General features: G+C 42.0%; 1 protein-coding gene and 1 long non-coding RNA gene across 11 annotated transcripts in view; one reads left to right on the plus strand and one right to left on the minus strand.

Annotated features, from left to right (window-relative positions):
- The window catches only part of LOC108581613, a 33,949-nt gene extending 16,269 nt beyond the window's left edge, over positions 1–17,680 (minus strand). Inside the window, exons 1-3 of the long non-coding RNA XR_004178389.1 lie at positions 17,593–17,680; positions 15,637–15,725; positions 12,214–12,337 (exon numbers count right to left, since the gene is read on the minus strand). This is a non-coding gene — a long non-coding RNA (uncharacterized LOC108581613). The remainder of the gene's footprint in view (positions 1–12,213; positions 12,338–15,636; positions 15,726–17,592) is intronic.
- MTA3 (metastasis associated 1 family member 3) overlaps positions 1–22,787 on the plus strand; it is a 267,138-nt gene that overhangs the window by 117,273 nt on the left and 127,078 nt on the right. For all 10 annotated transcript variants that reach the window (XR_001894059.2, XM_017947467.3, XM_017947463.2 and 7 more), the window contains exon 4: positions 1,770–1,896. Coding sequence is in view for 9 of the 10 variants with exons in the window: in XM_017947467.3 (XP_017802956.1) it covers positions 1,770–1,896 (127 nt within the window). In the remaining variant the exon portion in view is untranslated. The remainder of the gene's footprint in view (positions 1–1,769; positions 1,897–22,787) is intronic.

The following is a 22,787-nucleotide window of genomic DNA, read 5'->3' on the forward strand; positions in this document are numbered from 1 at the left end:
TTCTCTTTACTCTTCATCCACACTAATAGTCGATTTATCTCACGCTAAGGTTTACAGATTACTTGAGCTCAGGAGTTCGAGATCAGCCTGAGCAACATGGTGAAACCCTGTCTCTACTAAAAATACAAAAATTAGCCAGGTGTGTTGGCACATGCCTGTAATCCCAGCTACTCAGGAGGCTGAGGCAGGAGAATCACTTGAACCCAGGAGATGGAGGTTGCAGTGAGCCGAGATTGTGCCACTGCACTCCAGCCTGGGTGACAGAGCGAGACTCCGTCTAAAAAATAATTATACAAATACATAAATGAAATTTGAAATTTAAGTGGTAAATTTTAAAAAGTGGTTTTCATTAGTGATCTACATGAGAGATGCCATTGTGGTGATTTTTGTCTTTGGTTAGGTTGGATTTCAGTGATTTTGGTCCTTTTTACGGTGAACCAAGGGATCATATAAGAATGTAAGATTTACTGTTACTGTTGCAGAGCTGGTTGCTGTTTTAGCTCTGTAGGGTATGCATTAGAATTCAGTTAGCTGTGTCTTATACAACAACAATTTGTCAAATCCTAATTAGGTAAAGAGTATAATTTTGTATGTGATATTTTCTAGTGCTAATAGTGCCAATGCAGCAGTAACTTTATTGATCTTCACTGGTGAAATGTTATTAGACCTGCAAGTAAATGGCCCTTTTAGTGCTATATTTCTCTTTGAGTAGTTCATTAAAAAGAACATCCAAAGAATTTTAAATTGCTTTATTCTTGCTTTGAGCTAGGTGAGTCTTTTTCTAAGTTACTGTTTAAGGTTCATTTTCAATTCAGTTTTAAAAGTTTGAAAGTAGAAAAGATCTGATACTCCATTCATTACCCTCATGCTATTCATAAAGAACTGCTTCAGCAAGGGCATTATATTTGATAAAGTCCCTTCTGTGAGGCTGGGCGTGGTGGCTCATGCCTGTAATCCTGGCACTTTGAGAGGCCAAAGTGAGCAGATTACTTGAGCCCAGAAGTTCAAGACCAACATGGTGTAACCCCGTCTCTACTAAAAAATACATAAAATTAGCCAGGTGTGGTGATGTATGCCTGTAATCGCAGCTACTCTTGAGGCTAAGGCATAAGAATTGCTTGAACCTGTGTGGTGGAGGTTGCAGTGAGCTGAGATTATACCACTGCCCTCCAGCCTGGGCAACAGAGCAAACTCTATCTCCAAAAAAAAGTGAATTAATTTTTAAATTGATATGTAATACTTGTGTATATTTTTGGGGTACCATCTGCCATTTTTAAGTTGGAGTTTTTGTTCCTTTGAGGCCCTGATAATTTTATGGTTATAGTTGAACTGACAAGATAAATGTTTAATTATTATTATTCTTTTTTGAGACGGAATCTTGCTCTTTCACCCAGGCTTGTGTGTAGTGGTGCAATCTTGGCTGCAGCCTCCACCCCCTGGGTTCAAGCAATTCTGCTTCAGCTTCCCGAGCAGCTGGGATTACAGGTGCCCGCCATCATGCCCGGCTAATTTTTGTATTTTTAGTAGAGATGGGGTTTTGCCTTGTTGGCCAGGCTGCTCTCGAACTCCTGACCTCAGGTGATCCATCCGCCTCAGCTTCCCAAACTGCTTAGGATTACAAGCGTGAGCCACTGCACCCAGCAAATGTTTAAATTTAAAATTGATTAGTTTGAAGAAAATACTGAATGAAATGTTGATTTGATCTGTTTCAATATCCAAACAGATAATGTGCTTTGTACTAATAAATTCTTTGAATTTTATTTGTGTAGAAGAAATTGAGGAAGAATCTGAAACAACAGTTGAGGCTGACTTGACTGATAAGCAGAAACATCAGTTGAAACATAGGGAACTCTTTTTGTCACGCCAGTATGAATCTCTGCCCGCAACACATATCAGGTAAGAACTTTTTAGGAACTAAAGTACTCAGTACTACAGTGACCAAAAAACAGAAGACTTATTTGAAGCGTTTTCCAGACTCTTCTCAGGATCTTGCTTAAACTACTTTGCTAAAGGCTTCATAATGAAATTTTAGGTTGGAAATTTATAATGTATATTAGCATATTAAAGCCCCACAAAAGTTCTCCAGTAAAGTAACCATTTTAACTTTGTTTTAATACAGACTTTCCTGGCTAGGTGCAGTGGCTCACGCCTGTAATCCCAGCACTTTGGGAGGCTGAGGCGGATGTATATCATTTGAGGTTAGGAATTCGAGACCAGCCTGGCCAACATGGTGAAACCCCATCTCTACTAAAAATACAAAAAATTAGCTGGGTGTGGTGGTACGCGCCTGTAATCCCAGCTACTCAGGAGGCTGAAGCAGGAGAATTGCTTGAATCTAGGAAGCAGAGGTTGCTGTGTGCTGACATCGTGCCACTGCACTCCAGCCTGGACGACAGAGTGACACTCTGTCTTTAAAAACAAACAACAACAACAGCAAAAGGCCTTTCCTGATTGATTTGAATATCTTTTCAGAACGGTACAGAAGAGCGTCCAGCAGACATCATTTTGGGAAATGCTGGTCTGCCAGGTTCTAAGAAAATTATATAGCCATTAGAAGCCAAAGGTTAGAACCTAAAGTCTGCTTTCCAGGCAGTTGACTCTTGACCTTATAGGATGTATGGCTTTTTGTTTTCTTTTGAGGATCACTGGGATGAAAACTTTATATTCTTTATTATTCCTTAATAACACCTGATGTATACATTGATAGCATACAAATGTGAAGAAAATAGGTGACTGATTTGGGCAATATCTCTGGTTCTCTAACATGGACCACCCTTCCGTTAATTAAATTCTTCTTCTACTGCAGAAAAAACAAAAAGTGAAAAAACCTAGCCCCTTGTTTGTTGTTTTGGCAATTGTTGAGGAAAAATGGTGGTTTTCTATGATCTACTGGTGGTGATTAAATTTAAGATATTGTTGAGCTGTTTTTCATTGTCATCTATAATCAGTGCATCTTAGAGGTATTACAAAATGTTTGAGCTCAAAAGATTCTGACCCTCGATCAGGAAAGCTTCAGGAGGAATTGCTACTTACTCAGCCTTCCAGAGGGTGTGAGGCACAAATAGAGGGCACAGGTGAGCATAGGGTGTATGAAAGCAACAGCATGTGACCAGGGTGAGGATGTGTGAGCAAGTGCGGTGTTTCACTCTCTTAGGTTAAAGAAATGCCTTCAACTTTTGTTCATAATCTGTATTTCTGTTTCTTTTATCCAGCTCTGCTGATCATAGTGGTCCTAAAAAAACTATATACATAGAAATAAAATGCAGTATTTCTTTTTTATTCTTTTTTTTTTTTTGAGACGAGTCTTGCTGTCCCGCCCAGGCTGGAGTGCAGTGATACGATCTCAGCTCACTGCAACCTCCGCCTCCTGGGTTCACGCCATTCTTCTGCCTCAGCCTCCTGAGTAGCTGGGAGTACAGGTGCCCACCACCATGCCCGGCTAATTTTTTTTTTTTTGTATTTTTAGTAGAGACAGGGTTTCACCATGTTTGCCCGGATGGTCTCGATCTCCTGACCTTGTGACCTGTCCGCCTCAGCCTCCCAAAGTGCTGGAATTACAGGCGTGAGCCACCATGCCCAGCCAAAATGCATTATTTCAATAATTGCTTTTTCCTCTTTATCCCCCAATATTGTGATTGAATCTGAGTCTGTCTTTTTGGGTTCAGACAGGTTTGTAGACTTTTTTTTTTTTTTTTTTTGAGGCGGAGTCTTGTTCTGTCGCCAGGCTGGAATGCAGTGGCATGATCTTGGCTCACTGCAACCTCCACCTTCTGGGTTCAAGCAGTTCTCCTGCCTCAGCCTCCCAGATAGCTGGGATTACAGGCACACGCCACCATGCCCAGCTAATTTTTTGTATTTTTTTTTAGTAGAGACAGGGTTTCACCATGTTGTCCAGGCTGGTCTCGAACTCCTGTCCTCGTTATCCACCCACCTAGGCCTTCCAAAGTGCTGGGATTACAGGCGTGAGCCACCGTGCTCAGCTGAGGTTTGTAGACTTTCTAAAGCTCTGGTACTTACACATACATACACATGTACACACACACCCACACACACCAATTCCTGGTACCTTTGTGCACAACTCCTTTTTTATAGAAATGAACCCAGAGATCTTCTATGGCAGGAAGTGTGTGATAAAGATATAGAATTTATTTTTCTCCAGATCTTTTCAGAAATAACATGAGCCACTCCCTCACCCACATAGAAAACCTCATATCATTGTTTTTATTTGGTTTTGTTTGTTTTTGTTTTCTACATTGAGATGCAGTCTTTGGGAGGCCTAGGTGGGAGGAGGATTGCATGATGCTGGGAGTTTGAGCCCAGCCTGGTCAATAGAGCAAGACCTTGTCTCTACCAAAAATATAAAAATTAGCCAAGTATGGTGGTGTGTGCCTGTGGTCCCAGCTAATTGGGAGGCTGAGGTGGGAGGATTGCTTAAGCCCAGGAGTTTGAGGCTGCTGTGAGCCACAGTTATACCACTGCACCCTAGCCTGGGGGACAGAGTGAGACCCTATGTGAAATAAATAATAAATAGGTGAGATAGATAAATAGTAGATAGATAGAGAGATATAGAGCTGGCTATGTTGCCCAGGCTGGTCATGAGCTCCAGCAATCCTCTTGCCTCAGTCTCCTGAATGGCTGGGACTACAAGTGCATTCTGCTATGGCCTGCTATTTAGGATTTTTGTTAGGGGGCACTATGGTTAGATTTGCTAGGGTTAGTGTATTCTGTACGACTTAAGTCATTTGCTGGAAAAGACAGTTAGGCCAGGTAATAATGGGAATAGTCTTTTTATCGACCAATAATGCTTTTTCAAGAAATAAAAATAGTAGGTGAATAATTTTTGTTCAAAGAGATGGAACATAAAAACATATTTTGAGATTTTCTTAAGGTTGTGTGTAACTAATGATGCTAAAGAGCCATATGCGCTTTTTATTGATTGACTGATTGTGCAGGACCTGCTTTGTTGCCTAGGCTGGAGTGTAGTGGCATGATCATAGCTCACTGCAGCCTTGAACTCCTGGGCTCAAGTGATCCTCCCACCTCAGCCTCCTGAGTAGCTGGGACTACAGGCATGTGCTACCATGCCTGGCTAATTTTTTATATTTTTTGTAGAGATGGTGTCTTGCCGTGGTGACCAGACTGGTCTTGAACTCTTGACCTAAAGTGATCTGCCTCCCAAAGTGCTGGGATTACAGGTGTGAGTCACGAGCATGGCCTCCATTTATTTAATTGGAAAACACTAGAATATAAAGATTAATTTTAAGTTTAAGAAGTTATGTGGGGCTGGGCGTAGTGGCTCACGCCTGTAATCCCAGCACTTTGGAAGCCAAGGCAGGCGGATCACTTTAGGTCAGGAGTCTGAGACCAGCCTAGCCAACATGGCAAAACTTCATCTCTACTAAAAGTGTAAAAATTAGCTGAGCATGGAGGCACAGCTACTCTGGAGGCTGAGGCAGGAGAATTGTTTGAGCCTGGGAGGTGAAGGTTGCAGTGAGCCAAGATCGCACTACTGTACTCCAGCCTGGGCAACAAATGAGACTCTTGTCTCAAAAAAAAAAAAAAAATTTTAAATAAGTAAATAAATAAAAATAAAAAAGAAGTTATGTGGCCAGTCTTAAGACTCTTGCCAGAACAAGAATCTGACAAATGGTTTTAAAAATGTATCTAAAAGACGCAAGTATATTTTTAATTTACTCTCCTGATAGCTTGGAATCTGTTTATAAGTAACGTTGGTTTCTTTTAACAGATTGCCTGGAATGGAAAAACTAGTGATGTATTTTTTATCTTCCATAAGGACTGACAGAGTATATTAAAATATAATTATCAAGACACTTCTTTGTTGAACATAGAAATTACATAGTCTACATGATCATTTAGTTACTGTTGAACACATTTCCTGAGTATATTCTAGCTTAGGGAGCTTAATAAGTGCTTGATAATTGAGACAAGGGACCTGGCTTAGAAACTCAGTGAATTTACCGGGTGGTAATTCCTTTGAATTATGATGAAGAGACATAGACATTTGGGGCTTTTTGTTTTTTTCCAAATTGAGAAGGAATAGGGCAGAGCCACGTTTTCTCATTTGTGGCCATCATTTTTAAACAGCTGAGTGGGGTTGGGGCAAACCAACCCACATGCTGATGTAGAACAAGTGCACATTGGAGTGGTCTTGACGTTTTGCTAATATTGAAGTCATGCCTTATCTTTTTGGCTCTAAAAGGAGAAAATTACCAAAGCCCCATTGTTCTTTGGCAGCAAAGAGGGTAATTTGGTGAATACTGGTGTTTTACTCTCAGGGACACTATCAAGTGCCCAGAATTTCCTTGGTGCTCTTTGGAACATAGAAGAAAAACTGACTGAGGCATTCTTGAGTTCCTTTGTGGTGTGTGAACTATAATATTCATGAGATGCTTACGCTTCCCAAAGTGACAAGGAAGAAACTCTTTGTTTCTTCTGATTCCACTGGAAGAGAGTGGATAGGACTCAGGACTTTTTGGAGTAGAGTTAATGATTCATCTCGTTTGCGAGATAGATAGGGCGGAGTAGTGAGTATCCCTTTGGGACATTTTTTTGGGGGAAAGTGAGAGGCAGCATGCTTCATTTTTATACACAGTGATTGAGGTCATTGAATAATAGATTATGTGTTGCAAACATTAAGCACTATAAACCTTGTATGTCAGCTGCTATATGTCATATGTATATATTTTACTGTATTCAGTTTCAATATGTGTGTATGACTAATATCTTCATTAACAGATTTTCTTTTTTGTTTTTTTTTGAGACGGAGTTTTGCTCTTGTTGCCCAAGCTGGATTGCAGTGACATGACTTTGGCTCACCGAAACCTCTGCCTTCCGGGTTCAGGTGATTCTCTTGCCTCAGCCTCCCGAGTGGCTGGGATTACAGGCATGCGCCAGCACACCCGGCTAATTTTGTATTTTTAGTAGAGACGGGATTTCTCCATGTTGGTCAGGCTGGTCTCGAACTCCCAACCTCAGGTGATCTGCCCGCCTCAGCCTCCCAAAGTGCTGGGATTACAGACGTGAGCCACTGCGCCCAGCCTGATAGATTTTCTTACCACAAATATTCAATAACTTTAAATTTGTATCATCTGATTTACAAATATCTCTTCATTGTACATTCATTCATAAGTAGACTGAAAATTTGTAAATTTGAGATGAGCAACACAACTCCTCACAATTGGCAATGGCTGATAGGCTGGTTATGTAGCTATTTCTTTGATCTCATCTCGAAACCTACCCTTCCATTATCTGCTTTGTGATGCTTGGGCTGTTGTACTCATTATATTAATATATAACCCAGTCTTATATATAGCTCATGTGTAATATGGTGAATCTGGCTTTAAAATATTCTAATATTCAGCTGGATACAGTGGCTCATGCCTCTAATCCTAGCACTTTGAGAGGCCGAGGTGGGAGGATTACATGAGCCTAGTAGTTAAAGACCAGCCTGGGCAACACTGGGACACCCTGTCTCTATAAATAATGAAAAAATTAGCATGGCATGGTAGCGTATGTCTGTGGTCCTAGATGTACTTGGGAAGCTGAGGTAGGAGGATTGCTTGAGCCCAGGAGTTCAAGGCTATAGTCAGCCATGATTGTGACACCGTACTTTAGCCTGGGTGACACAGCAAGACTCTGTCTTAAAAAAAAAAGAAACACTCTTGGCTGGGCGCAGTGGCTCATGCCTGTAATCCCGATACTTCGGGAGTCAGGGGCGGGTGGATCACCTGAGGTCAGGAGTTCAAGACCAGCCTGGCCAACATGGCAAAACCCCATCTCTACTGAAAATACAAAAATTAGCTGGGCATGGTGGTGCATGCCTGTAATCCTAGCTCCTCCGGAGGCTGAGGCGGGAGAATTGCTTGAATCTGGTAGGTGGAGGTTGCAGTGAGCTAAGATCGCACCATTGTACTCCAGGCTAGGTGACAAGAGCGAAACCCCGTCTCAAAAAACAAAACAAAACAAAACAAAAGCTAAAATTTAGTGAACTGGTTATGATTGCTAGGCACTATTCAAATTGTTGTGCATGTGTCTGTGAAGTAGATCCTGTTATTATCCCCATTTTACAGACTAGGAGACTGAAACACACAATGATTAGGTAACTTTTTAAAGGCTCACAGCTCATAAATGGCATATTCAGAAATTGAATCCAGACTGCTTGGTTGCAGATATACAGTATTTTTGGTTTTTTTTGAGACAGAGTATTACTCTGTCACCCAAACTGGAGTGGAGTGGTGTGATCTTGGCTCACTGCAGCCTCTCCCTCTCAGGGTCAAGCGGTTCTCTTGCCTCAGCCTCCGCAGTAGCTGGGATTACCAGCACATGCCCCCATGCCCAGCTAAGTTTTGTATTTTTAGTGGAGACAGGGTTTCACCATGTTGGTCAGGCTGGTCTCCAACTCCTGACCTCAGGTGATTCTCTTGCCTCGGCCTCCCAAAGTGCTGGGATTATAGGCATGAGCCACTGCGCAAGTACCAGAAATACGGTATTATCATGAGTACATAACTGTAAGTGTTAAAAAGCATCAGAGATAGAAAACTCCTCAGTAATTTGTTAATTAGGTAGATTCTTTGATTTTCTGTTAATTAGGTAGGCTCTTTTTCTGTTTTTTCACATAATTTTTCTATTTGGACGCTCGAGTCAAATGGATAGAATAAGTAAAAAACCTATTTAAGCATAACTATACTATTTTACTAATAGATAATGTTACAGTGCTGGGTGTATATTAGGAACTAGGAAATACTTGACTGGTTGGTTGCTGCCTGTGTTTATGGATGTGTACATTATCTGGTCCAACATCAGTTTTTCCACATGTCAAATACAGGAACTCTGGATTTTTAAAAAGCTGCTAATTAGAACATTGGTACTTGTAATGATTAATACCTATTTCCCAGTTGGTGATGCAACAAGTTAGGCATCTTTAAAAAGAGCCGGTTCTTTTCTGCCTGCCAACCTTGTGACCTGGACTGCAGCCTTTGAAGTTATGCTTCAGTGTGTCTTCCATAGGTACCTGCTAATTCTTGGATTCAGTTTGTCCTACTGTAAGAATTTTTGGACATGATTACTTGTACTCCAAGTTTATCTTGCTACAAGGAGTGAGTGGTGGTAGAGAAGCCCGTTATACCCACTTCGGTAGACCTGGACCTGGTTCAGAGTATCACTATTGAGAACTCTGTTTACCTCATTGCTGAACCATGATATACTTTTAATTTTTATATCAATATGTATTTATTTATTTTGAGACAGGCAGGGTCTGACTCTGTTGCCCAGGTTGGAGTGCAGTGGCATGCACAGCTCACTGCAGCCTTGACCTCCTGGGCCCAAGCAGTCCTCCCGCCTCAGCCTCCTGAGCAGCTGTGACCAGAGCTTTACCACCACACATGGCTAATTTAATTTTTAAATTTGTTTTGTAGAGACAGGGTCTCCCTATATTGCCCAGGCTGGTCTCGAACTCCTGGCCTTAAGCCATCCTCCTGCCTTGACCTCCCAAAGTGTTGGGATAACGAGCGTGAGCCATTGTGTCCAGCTGACTATACTTTTTAAGAAAGGCCAGAGAAGCTATCAGGATCCTTAATTTGGTGGCAGCAATAGGATAGCTCTTAAAGATACAGGTGTGTCTAGTGTTCGAGCAATCTCTAGAGTGCTTCAGAGAAAGCCTTGCATCCTTTTCCTTTTCTCTGTGTTTTTTGAAACTCTGTCACCCAGGCTGGAGTGCAGTGCTGTGATCTTAGCTCATTGCAACCTCTGCCTCCTGGGTCCAAGCGATTCTCGTGCGTCAGCCACTTGAGTAACTGGGACTAGAGATGTGTGCCACTGCACTCAGCTAATTTTTGTATTTTCAGTAGAGACGGGGTTTTGCCATGTTGGCCAGGCTGCTCTCAAACTCCTGGCCTCAAGTAATCCATCTGCCTCAGCCTCCCAAAGTGCTGGGATTACAGGCGTGAGCCCTGCCTCTTTTCCTTTTAACAGTTGTTAGGTTAGAGGCCAGGCATGGTGGCTCACACCTGTAATCCTAGCTCTTTGGGAGGTGGAAGCAGGTGAATCACCTGAGGTCAGGAGTTCGAGATCAGCCTGGCCAACATGATGAAACCCCATCTCTACTAAAAATACAAAAATTACCTGGGCGTGGTGGCGGGCACCTTTAATCCCAGCTACTTGGGAGGCTGAGGCAGGAGAATTGCCTGAGTACAGGAGGCAGAGGTTGCAGTGAGCCGAGATCACGCCATTGCACTCCAGCCTGGGTGACAGAGCGAGACTCAAACAAACAAAAAAACCCAAACAGTTGTTAGGTTAGGATCCTAGAATAGAGATGCTGTCACCATCATTATTTAGAAGGGTGGCTATAACCACAATTTCTAGTGAACTTTTCCTGGTTTAAACCATGCCATGTCACTTCTGCATGATTTTCTGTCCTCCAAAATGAGGCGTTGCCTTAGTTCAGTTGTGAAAGTGTCATGAGCAGCTTGTAAGAATCTTGGATCTTATGTAAAATTTGCCTAGGTGGTTCTATTTATTTATTTTATTTTATTTTATTTATTTTTAGACAGTCTTGCTCTGTTGCCCAGGCTGCAGTGCAGCAGTACAATCTTGGCTCATTGCAACCTCTGCCTTCTGGGTTCTTCTGCCTCAGCCTCCAGAGTAGCTAAGATTACAGGCACGCACCACCATGCCTGGCTAATTTTTGTATTTTTAGTAGAGACAGGATTTCACTAATGGCCACGCTGGTCTTGCGCTCCTGACCTCAGGTGATCTGCCTGCTTCGGCCTCCCAAATTGCTGGGATTACAGGTGTGGGCCGCTGCACCTGGCCTAGGTGGTTCTATTTATACTTCATCTTAGATTATAAGATTCTTGAAGATCTATTGTCTGTTTTTTTTTTTTTTTTTTTTAAATGTTTACTGTGGAACACTGTATCCAATAGCCATTCAGGATTTGAATGTTGTATAGAGTTTACATTTAATTTTACTTTTGTTCTTTAAGGGAATAAGTCATCCACAGATATTTGAATAATCTCTTCTTTGTTTTTGTTTTTGAGACATAGTTTCACTCTTGTCACCCAGGCTGGAGTGCAGTGGTGTGATCTCGGCTAACTGCAAGTCCGCCTCCTGGGTTCAAGTGATTCTCCTGCCTCAGCCTTCTGAGTAGCTGGGATTATAGGCATGTGCCACTATGCCTGGCTAATATTTTTGTATTTTTAGTTGAGACGCAGTTTCACCATGTTGGCCAGGCTGGTCTCGAACTCCTGACCTCAGGTGATTTGTCTGCCTCGGCCTCCCAAAGTGCTGGGATTACAGGCATGTGCCACTGCACGCCTGGCCTAGGTGGTTTTATTTAGACTTCATTTCAGATTATAAGATTCTTGAAGATCTCGTCTCTTTTTTTTTTTTTTTTTTTTTTGATGTTTACTGTGGAACATTGTATCCAATAGCCATTCAGGATTTGAACCTTGTATAGAGTTTACATTTAATTTTACTTTTATTCTTTAAGGAAATAAGTCATCCACAGATATTTGAATAATTTCTTCTTTTTTTTTGAGACAGGATCTCACTCTATCACCCAGTCTGGAGTGTAGTGGCACAATCATGGCTCACTGCAGCTTCGACCTCCCTGGCTCAGATGATACTCCCACCTTAGCCTCCTGAATACCTAGGATTATAAGCTCACACCACCATGCCTGGCTAATTTTTGTATGTTTTGTAGAGACGAGCGTTTGTCATGTTGACCAGGCTGGTCTCAAACTGCTGGCCTCAAGTGATCCTCCTGCCTTCGTCTCCCAAAGTGTTGGGATTACAGGTGTGAGCCATCGTGCCCAGCTGAGTAATATCTTCTTAATTGCAATTAACTTTAAATGTAATTTTAGATTTTGTGCTTTTTCTTTTTTTTGCTCACACTCTGAGCAAGTGTGGTTTGTTCTGAGTCAACCTCGGACTTTAAAATGGAATACTAGACAGAGAATAGGAAAGCTTTTTTGTATACTCATTATTTGTCTTGAAACAAAACCAATTTAAGAGCAATTTGCAGCAACCATGAGAAAGGGATAAATAGGAAAGGTTCTAGCCTATAAGAATTATTTAGGGGAGAGAATACTATAGTTCTTATCTTAATATCCAGTATTGGATGGAGAAACAGATATTCTTCTTGTCAGAATATTAGTATAACCAGAAAGATCCGTCAAATTGCAAGGCATACATACCCTTTGAGCCAGCAATTCTGCTTTTAGGACTTGATCTTACAGAACTTCTCACACAGCTTTGTAGAAATATACATACTGATGTGTTCATTGTAGATTTGTTTTATTTTTTCTCTGAGTTTTCTTGCTAGGAAACAGAATTGTTTTAATATCAAAAAATGTTTTAATATCACAAAATGCAAGCAAATTTTATCTTTATACTTTTCTATACTTCTAGTTTTCCTGAAATGAATAGATAGATATATAATGGGAAAAGGTATTATTTTAAAATTTGCACGTTTGAGGCTGGATATGGTGGCTCAAACCTTTAATCCCAGCACTTTGGGAGGCCGAGGTGGGTGGATCACCTGAAGTGAGGAGTTCAAGACCAGCCTGACCAACATGGTGAAACCCTGTCTCTACTAAAAATACAAAATTAGCCAGGCCTTGTGGTGCATGCCTATAATCTCAGCTACTAGGGAGGCTGAGGCAGGAGAATCGCTTGAACCCGGGAGGCTGATGTTGCAGTGAGCTGAGATTGTACCATTGCACTCCAGCCTGGGCAACAACAGTGAAACTCTGCCTCAAAATAAATAAGTAAATACATAAATACATAAAATAAAATAAGATTTGCCCATTTAGACATCAGATAGAGAAAATGCCACTTTACATTTATTTTTATTCCCTTCCTTGCTTGACAGTATGACTGGTTCTGATGAAGGGAGCATTGATGGAAATCTGCTGTAAACAACTCCTTTTTAAAAAAAAAAAAATTAAATAGAGATGTAGTTTTGCTCTGTTGCCCAGGCTGTTGTGCAATGGAGTGATCATAGCTCACTGTAGCCTCAAACTTCTGAGCTCAAGTGATCCTCCCACCTCAGCCTTCCAGGTAGCTGGGACTGCAGGTGCACACTACCATATCTGTGTAATGTAAAAAAATTTTTGTTAGAAGGTCTCACTGTGTTGCCCAGGCTGGTCTTGAACACTTGGCCTCATGTAGTCCTTCCACCTTGGCCTCCCACCATGAGTGAACCTCTATGCTCTGCCTGAAAACAACTTTTTGAGATGGAGTCTGGCTCTCGTGATTGGAGCAGCACGATCCTCAGCCCACCGCAAGCCCTCACCCGGCTTCAATGCCTCTAATTCCTCCTGCCCCAGCCTCCTAAGTAGCTGGGATTACAGGCGCCACCTCAAGCAGAGACGGGGTTTCACTATGCAGCATAGGATGGTCTCTGGGACCCTCCTGACTGGATCCGCCTGCCTCGGGCTCCCAGTGCTGGGATTACAGGCTTGAGCCACCAGCTTGGCCCTGGAAAACAACCTTAATCTTCCCTTTCCTAGCAGTAGAAAGGTAGTCATGTTAACTGTCACTATCATTTGAGAACAGACCTTTTCTAACTTAGGGGAACATATTTCAAATATTTTGTTACAGAATGCTAACTCTTCAAGACTCCCGTCGATCGTAATGTTAAGTGAATATGTTCATCTTTGTCGTTACTCAGCATTAGCTGTATAAAGCTTAAAATCTTTTAAATAAACGTTTATTTTCTGGTCATAAAAAACAGTATAATCCATTGCTGACATATAGAAAATATGGAAAGACACTACTACCCCTTATCTAAATTCCTACTGCGCAGGAAGTACTACTGACATTTTGGTGCATATCTTTAATGCATTTTTTCCTATTCTTTTTGAAATAGAGTCTGCTTCTTGCTGCTCCAGGGCTGGGAGTGCAGTGCATGAACATAGCTCACTGTGTCCCTCCACATCATGGGCTCAGGTGATCCTCCTGCCTCATCCTGGAGTATCTGGGACCAGGCATGTACCACCGCGCCCGGCCTAATAAAATACTTTTTGTTACGCCGTAGAGCCTGCTTCGTAATCCCAGCATTTAGGTCGAGACGGGCGATCATTTGGTGTCAGAAAGAATGAATATCTCTGGTGCTAACACAGGAAACCCTCGGCTCTACTAAAAAATAATAAAAATCTTGCCGGGCGAGCATTGGAGAAGTTGAGTAGGAGAATGGAATCGGGCTTGCAGTGAGCTGAGATCCGTTATTTGCACTCCAGCCTGGTGACAGAGCGAGACTCGCCTCAAAAAAAAAAAAAAAAAAAAAATTTTGCAGAGCTTAGCTCCAATGTTATTGTCCAGACTGGCCTGAACCCCGCGCCTCAACCCATCCCTCCTTGCCCCCACTCCAAAGTGCTGGGATTACAGGCTCAACGGTTCCCAGCCGAGCTTTTTGAGACTGAGGTCCCTCACCAGTCAGCCTCCCAGGCTGGAGTGCGGTGGCTGATCTCGCTCACTGCAAGCTCCACCTCCCCGACCACACCCATTCTCCTGCCTCAGCCTCCCTAGTAGCTGGGACTACAGGCTCGGCCCGCCCACGCCTTTGGCTAATTCTTATATTTTAGTAGAGACGGGTTTCACCTGTGTTAGCTGTGATGGTTCCCAATCTCTCCTGACCTTTGTGGATCCACCTGCCTCGGGTGCCTCCCAAAGTGTTGGGATTACAGGTGTGATCCACTGCGGCTCCTCTTTAATTTTTTCTTTTTCTTGTAATAATTAGAGCAGGGTGTGCTCACTGCTGAATTTTGGCCACATCTGACTGACAGAGAAGCCTCATTACTTGGCGTTGGTAGCTGCCTCTCATGTTAAGTAATGTTTATTCTTCAGTGCAGCTGTTGTCATTTTTGCTTGTTCTAGCTTGGTTGGTTGGTTTTTAAATATGTGAGAAATAATGATTGCAAAATGAACAATGGAACAGCAAGAGGAGAGAGAACAGTTAAAAGCTGGGAAAATTCCATTGTTCAGTAGTTGATAGATATGACTGATAAGTTTGATACAGATAAAGGAGCAGAATGGAAGTTGAGTAAGAAGAGTGGTAACTCAGAAAGAGCACTCATGAAAAAACTAATCCAGTATCACTGTTTTGGAATAAGCAAAGATTTATTAAGATTGTGAAGATATTCTCAAATATATTCATCTAGATGCTTTACTGCTCCACTTTTTGTATCTTAGTCAATTTTACTCAATGTGTATATGGTGTGAGGCTGGGTCAGTTAGGAAACACAATTTAAAGTGATGTTTATATTATCATCCAGAAACATCAAATGAATCTAAAGAAACATCTGTAAAACCTTTACATACAAACTAAAGTATTGCTGAAAGAATTAAAGAAAATTTAAGTAAATGTGGGATATATCATTACAATATTTGAGTTTCCCCCAGATTGATCTAGTGATTCAATATAGGTCCAAATAAAATCTCAGCAGGATTGTGTGTGTATGTATAAATTGAGAAGTTGATTCAAAAAGAAGGGAAGGACTAATAACAAAATAAGGGTTTTTCAAATTATTGTTTCTTTATGCCCAGATGTCCCCCAAGACTTTTTCCAAGAGTTTATGAAATCAAGACTATTTTCATAACAGGAAGATGTTACCTACCTTTTTTCTGTGTTGATTTTGCTCTGCTGGTTCCATAGCACAAATCAGTAGTATGGGGCCGAGCTAGTTAGTAGTTGTGTTCTAGAACGCTGTGCATTCACAGTTTAAGAAAAAAAACAAAGGCAAGTTCTACTTAAGAATGTTCTTGGCAAAGTAGTATAATTTATTAGCTTTAATAAATTTTGGCCCTTCTTTATAATTGAGGTGAAATTCATATAACATCAGATTAACCATTAACCATATACAGTGGCATTTAGCACATTGACAGTGTTTGCAACCATCACCTCTGTATTGTTTCAAGACACCACACATCTTTTTTTTTTTTTTTTTTTTTGACAGAGTCTTGCTCTGTCGCCTGGAGTGCAATGGCGTGATCTCGGCTCACTGCAACCTCTGCCACCCAGGTTCAAGTGATTCTCCTGCCTCAGCCTCCCGAGTAACTGAAATTACAGATGTGCACTGCCCCACCTGGCTTATTTTTATATTTTTAATAGAGACAGTGTTTTACCATGTTGGCCAGGCTGATCTCGAACTCCTGGCCTCAGGTGATCCACCCGCCTTGGCCTCCAAAAGTACTGGAATTACAGGCATGAGCCACCGTGCCCGGCCAACATCACACATCTTGACCTGTGAACTCAGAAGTACACCTAAACCCGCTTCTGTTGCATATTGATGTGTAATGGTTTTCTTTTCTTTTTGAGAGATAGGGTCTCGCTCTGTTGCTCAGGCTAGAGTATAGTGGTGTCATCACAGCTCATTGCAGCTTTGACCTTCTCAGCCTAAGCAATCCTGCCACCCCAGCCTCCCAATTAGCTTGGACCCCAGGTGCATGGCACCATGACTGGCTAATTTTTAAATTTTTTGTAGAGACAGAGTCTAGCTATGTTGCCCAGGTTGGTCTTAAACTTCTGGGTTCAAACAATCCTCCTATCTTGGCCTCCCAAAGTGTTGGGATTACAGGGATGAGCCACTGGGCCCAGCTGGTTATCTTGAGAAAACATGGGATTGTTTGAATCGTGAGCTGAACTAGCTGCGTTTTTCATGGAATACCATTTTTACTTGAAGGTGATCACTGAAAGCTAAACTATGTTTATTTAGACATGGGTATTTTATTGGCTTTTTTTGAAAAGTCATGGTTATTTCATAGATATTCATGTGAAACTAGTTGTCAGCCATTCACAATGTATACATACATCAAAACATGTTGTACACTGTAAATATACAATTTTTGTCAGTTATACCTCAGTAAAGCTATTAAGGTAGACATTGAAGCAATTTGCAAAAATGTGAAACAGCGTCACTCTTATTAGAGTTTTATATTTGTTTTGGAAAATAGTAATTATTCATAACAAATACTGCTAATTTGTAATACATTTTTATTTTAAATTAGTAAATGTTAAGTTTCTTCTCAGTTTTAATTTCAACATGGTAGATGTTGATAAATATCCAATGTAAGATCTTTGAGTTCCTCAATAGTTTTTATGAACGTAAAGGAATCTTTAAACAATTTTTTGACTATTTTTTTTTTTTTTTTTAAATGGGATCTTGCTTTGTTGCCAAGGCTGATCTTGAACTCCTGGCCTCAAGTAATCTTCCCACCTTAGTCTCTCAAAGTGCTGGTATTGTAGGTGTGAGCTGCCACACCTGGCCTCCATGTAAAGGAATCTTGACAAACAAAAGTGCTGGAGGACTTATGTTGCTTATATCATTAGATAGGAAGACACTTGTAAAGTTAGAATAATTAAGATACGGTATATTAGTAAGTGGATTGAAAAATAAGCCGATGAAACAATACAAAACCCAGAAGAGATTCACGTGTATAATACAACTTTGTTTATGACAAAGTCTCCATGGTAATATAATGAGGAAAAGGTAGTTGTTTTAGTAAATGGTACCAAGTCAGTTGGATGGTATATGGTGGGCGTGTCTTGCCAGACAGCAATAACTCAAACATACCTTGAGAATGATCCTGTGTTCCTTGGTGAATGTTTGTTGAGTGTTCCAATAATGGTCAACCCTGATGTTTATGCCATACCTATGAAGGACACCTGGATCCTGGCGTGTGCCTTGGAATGCAGGTGGTACCAGGAACTGAGGCCCATTGTTTTGAGCTAGGTGGAGGCTGCTAAGTGGTGGTTGCTATGCGAAGGGTACTTACTATAAAACCTGCATGCTTTTTATAAAAGGGAATGGTTTTTCCTGTCCAGCCTTCCCCTCCTGAACTCCCTGGACATAAGTTTCCTGAATCAAGCTTATGTCATGCTGCTGTCTTTGGGTCTTTTCTTCAGTCTTCTAGAGGCAGTACTCTCCCAGCTTGCAAGCTTGGGAATCCAGCACAACAGGTGGCCATAGCAGGGGAAAAGTTAGGACTTCCCTTTTTCTTCTCTTTCTTTTTCCTTTGCTAGTTTTTGTTGAAGAAACTGGGGTTTTGTTTCCTTTTCACTGTTTGGATTTTGCTGATTGTATCCCCATGGTGTTTTACCATGCTCCTTGAGTTCTCGTGTTAGTAGTTCAGATTTTTTTTTTTTTTTTTTTTTTTGGAGACAGAGTCTTGCTCTGTTGTCCAGGCAGGAGCAGTGGCGCAATCTCTGCTCATGGCAACCTCTGCCTCCCAGGTCAAGCCATTTTCCTGGCTCAGCCTCCCAAGTACCTAGGACTACAGGTGTGCGCCACTACACGCAGCTAATTTTTTTGTATTTTTAGTAGAGACGGGGTTTCACCATGGTGGCCAGGCTGGTCTCGAACTCCTGACCTTAGGTGTGATCCACCCACCTTGGCCTCCAAAGTGCTGGGATTACAGGCTGAGCCACTTCGCCCAGCCTGGTAGTTCAGATTTAAAGGTACGGTTGGAGAGGTAAAAGGAAGGAGCAAATGCAAGAGACAGAAAGATAGTGGTGTCTAACGGGAAGAGTATAATTTGCTTGTTGCTTTTTGGGATGTTGCTGGAAGTCGATTATTGCCTAGCGATCCGTAATTCAGACTTCTCTGTTTAGTATTTGATTTTATTTTTATTTCAAGAAAACTGAATTACTTTTATTATAAAATATAATTTTTAATATTATTTTTGGATTTTTATTAATTTTCATTTTGTATCTTAATACATATTCACTTTTATTTCTTTTTTTGTTTTTAATGTATATTAACTTATAGCAGAGCTTCTCAACTTTGTCAGACTCAATCTTTTAAATATTTTGTAACCTCCTATACTATTCTGCTATGAAATTCATAATTTAATAGTAGACACTTGATACATGATCTTTCTTTGCGTTGAATTTTGGGTTGAAAATTATTTTCCCTCGAAACTTTGAAGATGTTTACCCCGTTGTTATCAAACATCCATTGTCATTGAATGTGAGTTTTATACCACATCAGTTCTCCATTCTTTGCATGTTACCTGTTTCCTCTGTGAAATCTTTTTAGAATTTTCTTATTTGTTGCATCCTAAAATTTTACAGTGATGCATCAATGGTAAGGATATTTGGTACACCATTATAATTTGAAGATCTGTTTTGCTTTATTTATTTATTTGTTTTTTTGAGACGGAGTCTCGCTTTGTTACCGAGGCTGGAGTGCAGTGGTGCCATCTTGACTCACTGCAACTTTTGCTTCCCAGATTCAAGTGATTCTCCTGCCTCAGCCTCCCGAGTAGTTGGGATTACAGGCACCCGCCACCATGCCTGTCTAATTTTTGTATAGTTAGTAGAGGTGGGATTTCACCATGTTGGCCAGGCTGGTCTCGAACTCCTGACCTCAGGTGATCCGCCCGCCTCAGCCTCCCAAAGCTTTGGGATTACAGGTGTGATCCACCGTGCCTGGCCCGTTTTCTCATATTTTCCATTTTTCTTTCTTTCCTTTTTTTGGAGGTGGAGGTCCCTGAGCTAAATCTTTGATTTTTCTAGCACATCTAGTGATATTTTAATTTTGCCAATCATGTTTTAAAATTTGTTTTATGGGCCGGACACAGTGACTCATGCCTGTAATCCCAAGACTTTGGGAGGCTGAGGCGGGCGGATCATGAGGTCAGGAGATCGAGACCATTCTGGCTAACATGATGAAACCTCGTCTCTACTAAAAATACAAAAAAATTAGCTGGGTGTGGTGGCGAGCACCCAGCTACTTGGGAGGCTGAGGTAGGAGAATGGTGTGAACCCGGGAGGCGGAGCTTACAGTGAGCAGAGATCTGCACTGTGTTGTTGCCTAAATTGTTTCTTCAAGTTCAGTTGTTGATTTTTTGTATTTTTTTTTTTTTTTGAGACGGAGTCTGGCTCTGTTGCCCAGGCTGGAGTGCAGTGGCCGGATCTCAGCTCACTGCAAGCTCCGCCTCCCGGGTTCACGCCATTCTCCTGCCTCAGCCTCCCGAGTAGCTGGGACTACAGGCGCCCGCCACCGCGCCCGGCTAGTTTTTTGTATTTTTTTAGTGGAGACGGGGTTTCACCGTGTTAGCCAGGATGGTCTCGATCTCCTGACCTCGTGATCCGCCCGTCTCGGCCTCCGAAAGTGCTGGGATTACAGGCTTGAGCCACCGCGCCCGGCCAGATTTTTTGTATTTATCTTTGTGCTGTAGTCTGTTCTCAAGTATTAGATGATTAATAGTTATCTATTGTTATTCAAAACCAAGGTAGTAAGGCTGAACAGGAGCTTCTTCTTTTTTTTTTTTTTTTAGATGGAGTCTAACTCTGTCACCCAGGCTGGAGTGCAGTGGTGCAATCTCGACTCACTGCAACCTCTGCTTCCTGGGCTCAAGTGATTCTCCTGCCTCAGCCTTCTGAGTAGCTGGCATTAAAGGCACCCACCACCATGCCCAGCTAATTTTTGCATTTTTAGTAGAGACGGGGCTTCACCATGTTGGCCAGGCTGGTCTCAAACTCCTGACCTCATGATCCACCCGCCTCGGCCTCCCAAAGTGCTGGGATTACAGGCATGAGCCACCGCGCCTGGCCTAGGAGCTTCAGTTTTATGGGCTGACTTTGTCTTCAGGCAGTTGTGAAGTTGACTTTTCTAAGTCTTACCTTCTTAGACTAAAAAATTCTTCAGGACTATCCTGGATAGGTCAGTTCCATTTTCCCTAGTATTAGCGCTTTTTTTTTTTTTTTTTTTTTTAGTCAGAGTCTTGCTTTGTCACCCAGGATGTAGTGTAATGGTACCACCTCGGCTCACTGCAACCTCCATCTCCCAGGTTCAAGCAGTTCTTGTGCTTCAGCCTTCCAAGTAGCTGGGATTACAAGCCTCCACCACCACACCCATCTAATTTTTATATTTGTAGTAGAGACTGGGTTTCACCATGTTGGCCAGGCTGGCTTCAGACTCCTGACCTCAGTTGATCCGCCTGTCTTGGCCTCCCAAAGAGCTGGGATTACAGGTGTGAGCCCCTGCACCCAGCCAGCTCCCTGTATACATATTTTGGGCTTTGTTTCTTTTTTCTTTTTTTTTTCCTTTAGCAACAGGATCTTTTCTCTATTTTCTGGGCTGCAGTGGCACAATTCATGGCTCACTGCAGCCTTGAACTCCTGGGCTCAAGCAATCCTCTCACCTCAGCCTCCTGAGTAACTGGGACTGCAGGTGCTGACCACTGCGCCCAGCTAATTTAAACTTTTTTTTTGTAGCAACTGGTCTCCCTGTGTTGTCCAGGGTGGTCTCTAACTCCTGGCCTCAAGTGATCCTCCTGCCGTGGCCTTCCAAGCCACTGTGCCAGGCCTGAGCTTTGTTTCTTAATTGTTTTTCTTGTCCTAATTATATTAGGGAAAACCAGCAATGCTGTGTTTAGTAGTATTGTAGAAAGTGGCCATTCGTGCTCTTCTTAGTCTTTCCTTTTTGTCTTCCAAAATTTTCTGAAAATCTTTATTCTGCTAACGGCCCCCTCAGATTCTCTTTATTATGGTTTAGATTCTTTTTTTCTTTTTTTAAAATTTGAAACAGAGTCTCACTATGTCTCCCAGGTTGGTGTGCAGTGGTGTCATCTTGGCTCACCGCAACCTCCATCTCAAGGGTTCAAGTGATCCTTGCGCCTCAGCCTCCCAAGTAGCTGGGAGTGTGTGTTGCCACCAAGCCTGGCTTTTTTTTTTTTTTTTTGTATTTTTGGTAGAGACATGGTTTTGCTGTGTTGGTCAGGCTGGTCTCAAACTCCTGACCTCAGATGATCTGCTCGCCTGGGCCTTCCGAAGTGCTGGGATTACAGGTGTGAGCCACCATTCCCTGCCAGGTTCTTTTGTTTCGTTTCGTTTTGTTTTGAGAGAGAGTCTCACTCTGTTGCTCAGGCTGGAGTGCAGTGGCGCTATCTCGGCTTACTGCAACCTCCGACTCCTGGGTTCAAGTGATTCTCCTGCCTCAGCCTCCTAAGTAGGTGGGATTACAGGCGAGCACCACCGTGCCCAGCTAATTTTTGTATTTTTGGTAAGACAAGGTTTCACCATGTTGGCCAGGCTGGTCTTGAACTCCTGACTTTGTGATCCATCTGTCTCGGCCTTCCAAAGTGTTGGGATTACAGGTGTGAGCCACCGTGCCTGACGGTTCTTTTAATTTTCTTCTTATCACCCAGACTGGAGTGCAGTGGTGCGATCTTGGCTCACTGTAACCTCCACCTCCTGGATTCAAGTGATTCTCCTGCCTCAGCCTCCCAAGTAGCTGGAATTACAGGCACCCACCACCATGCTCAGCTAATTTTTTTGGTATTTTTAGTAGAGATGGGGTTTTGCCCTGCTGGCTAGGCTGGTATCAAACTGGTGACCTCAGGTGATCCGCCTGCCTCGACCTCCCAAAGTGCTGGGATTACAGGCCATGTAATAATAAGAAGAGCCACCAAGCAGGCCATCTTCTTATTTAAATAAGAAGAAGAGCCACCAACCAGGCCATCTTCTTATTTAAAAGGCATCTCAGAAAAGAGATAAACATTGACTTTGCCTGTCATTTAATTCATTATTCTGTTGAGACTGAAAATATTACTCCACTCTCCTCCCTGCATTGAGATGCTGTGAAACTTCTTTCAGTTAGCTCACTGAATAAAAATACCTTACAATTCTGGGATTTATCTCTTCATGTCTCTTTTTAAAACTGAGTTATTGAGTATTGACAAAACATTTCCATCCTTTTTCAAAGACTGTAATTAGAATTTCTTTCTTTCTTTTTTTTGGTTTATGTTTTACCTAGAGCAATTA

The sequence above is a fragment of the Papio anubis genome, chromosome 14, assembly GCF_008728515.1.
Source record: "Papio anubis isolate 15944 chromosome 14, Panubis1.0, whole genome shotgun sequence".
NCBI classification, from domain to species: Eukaryota; Metazoa; Chordata; class Mammalia; order Primates; family Cercopithecidae; genus Papio; species Papio anubis.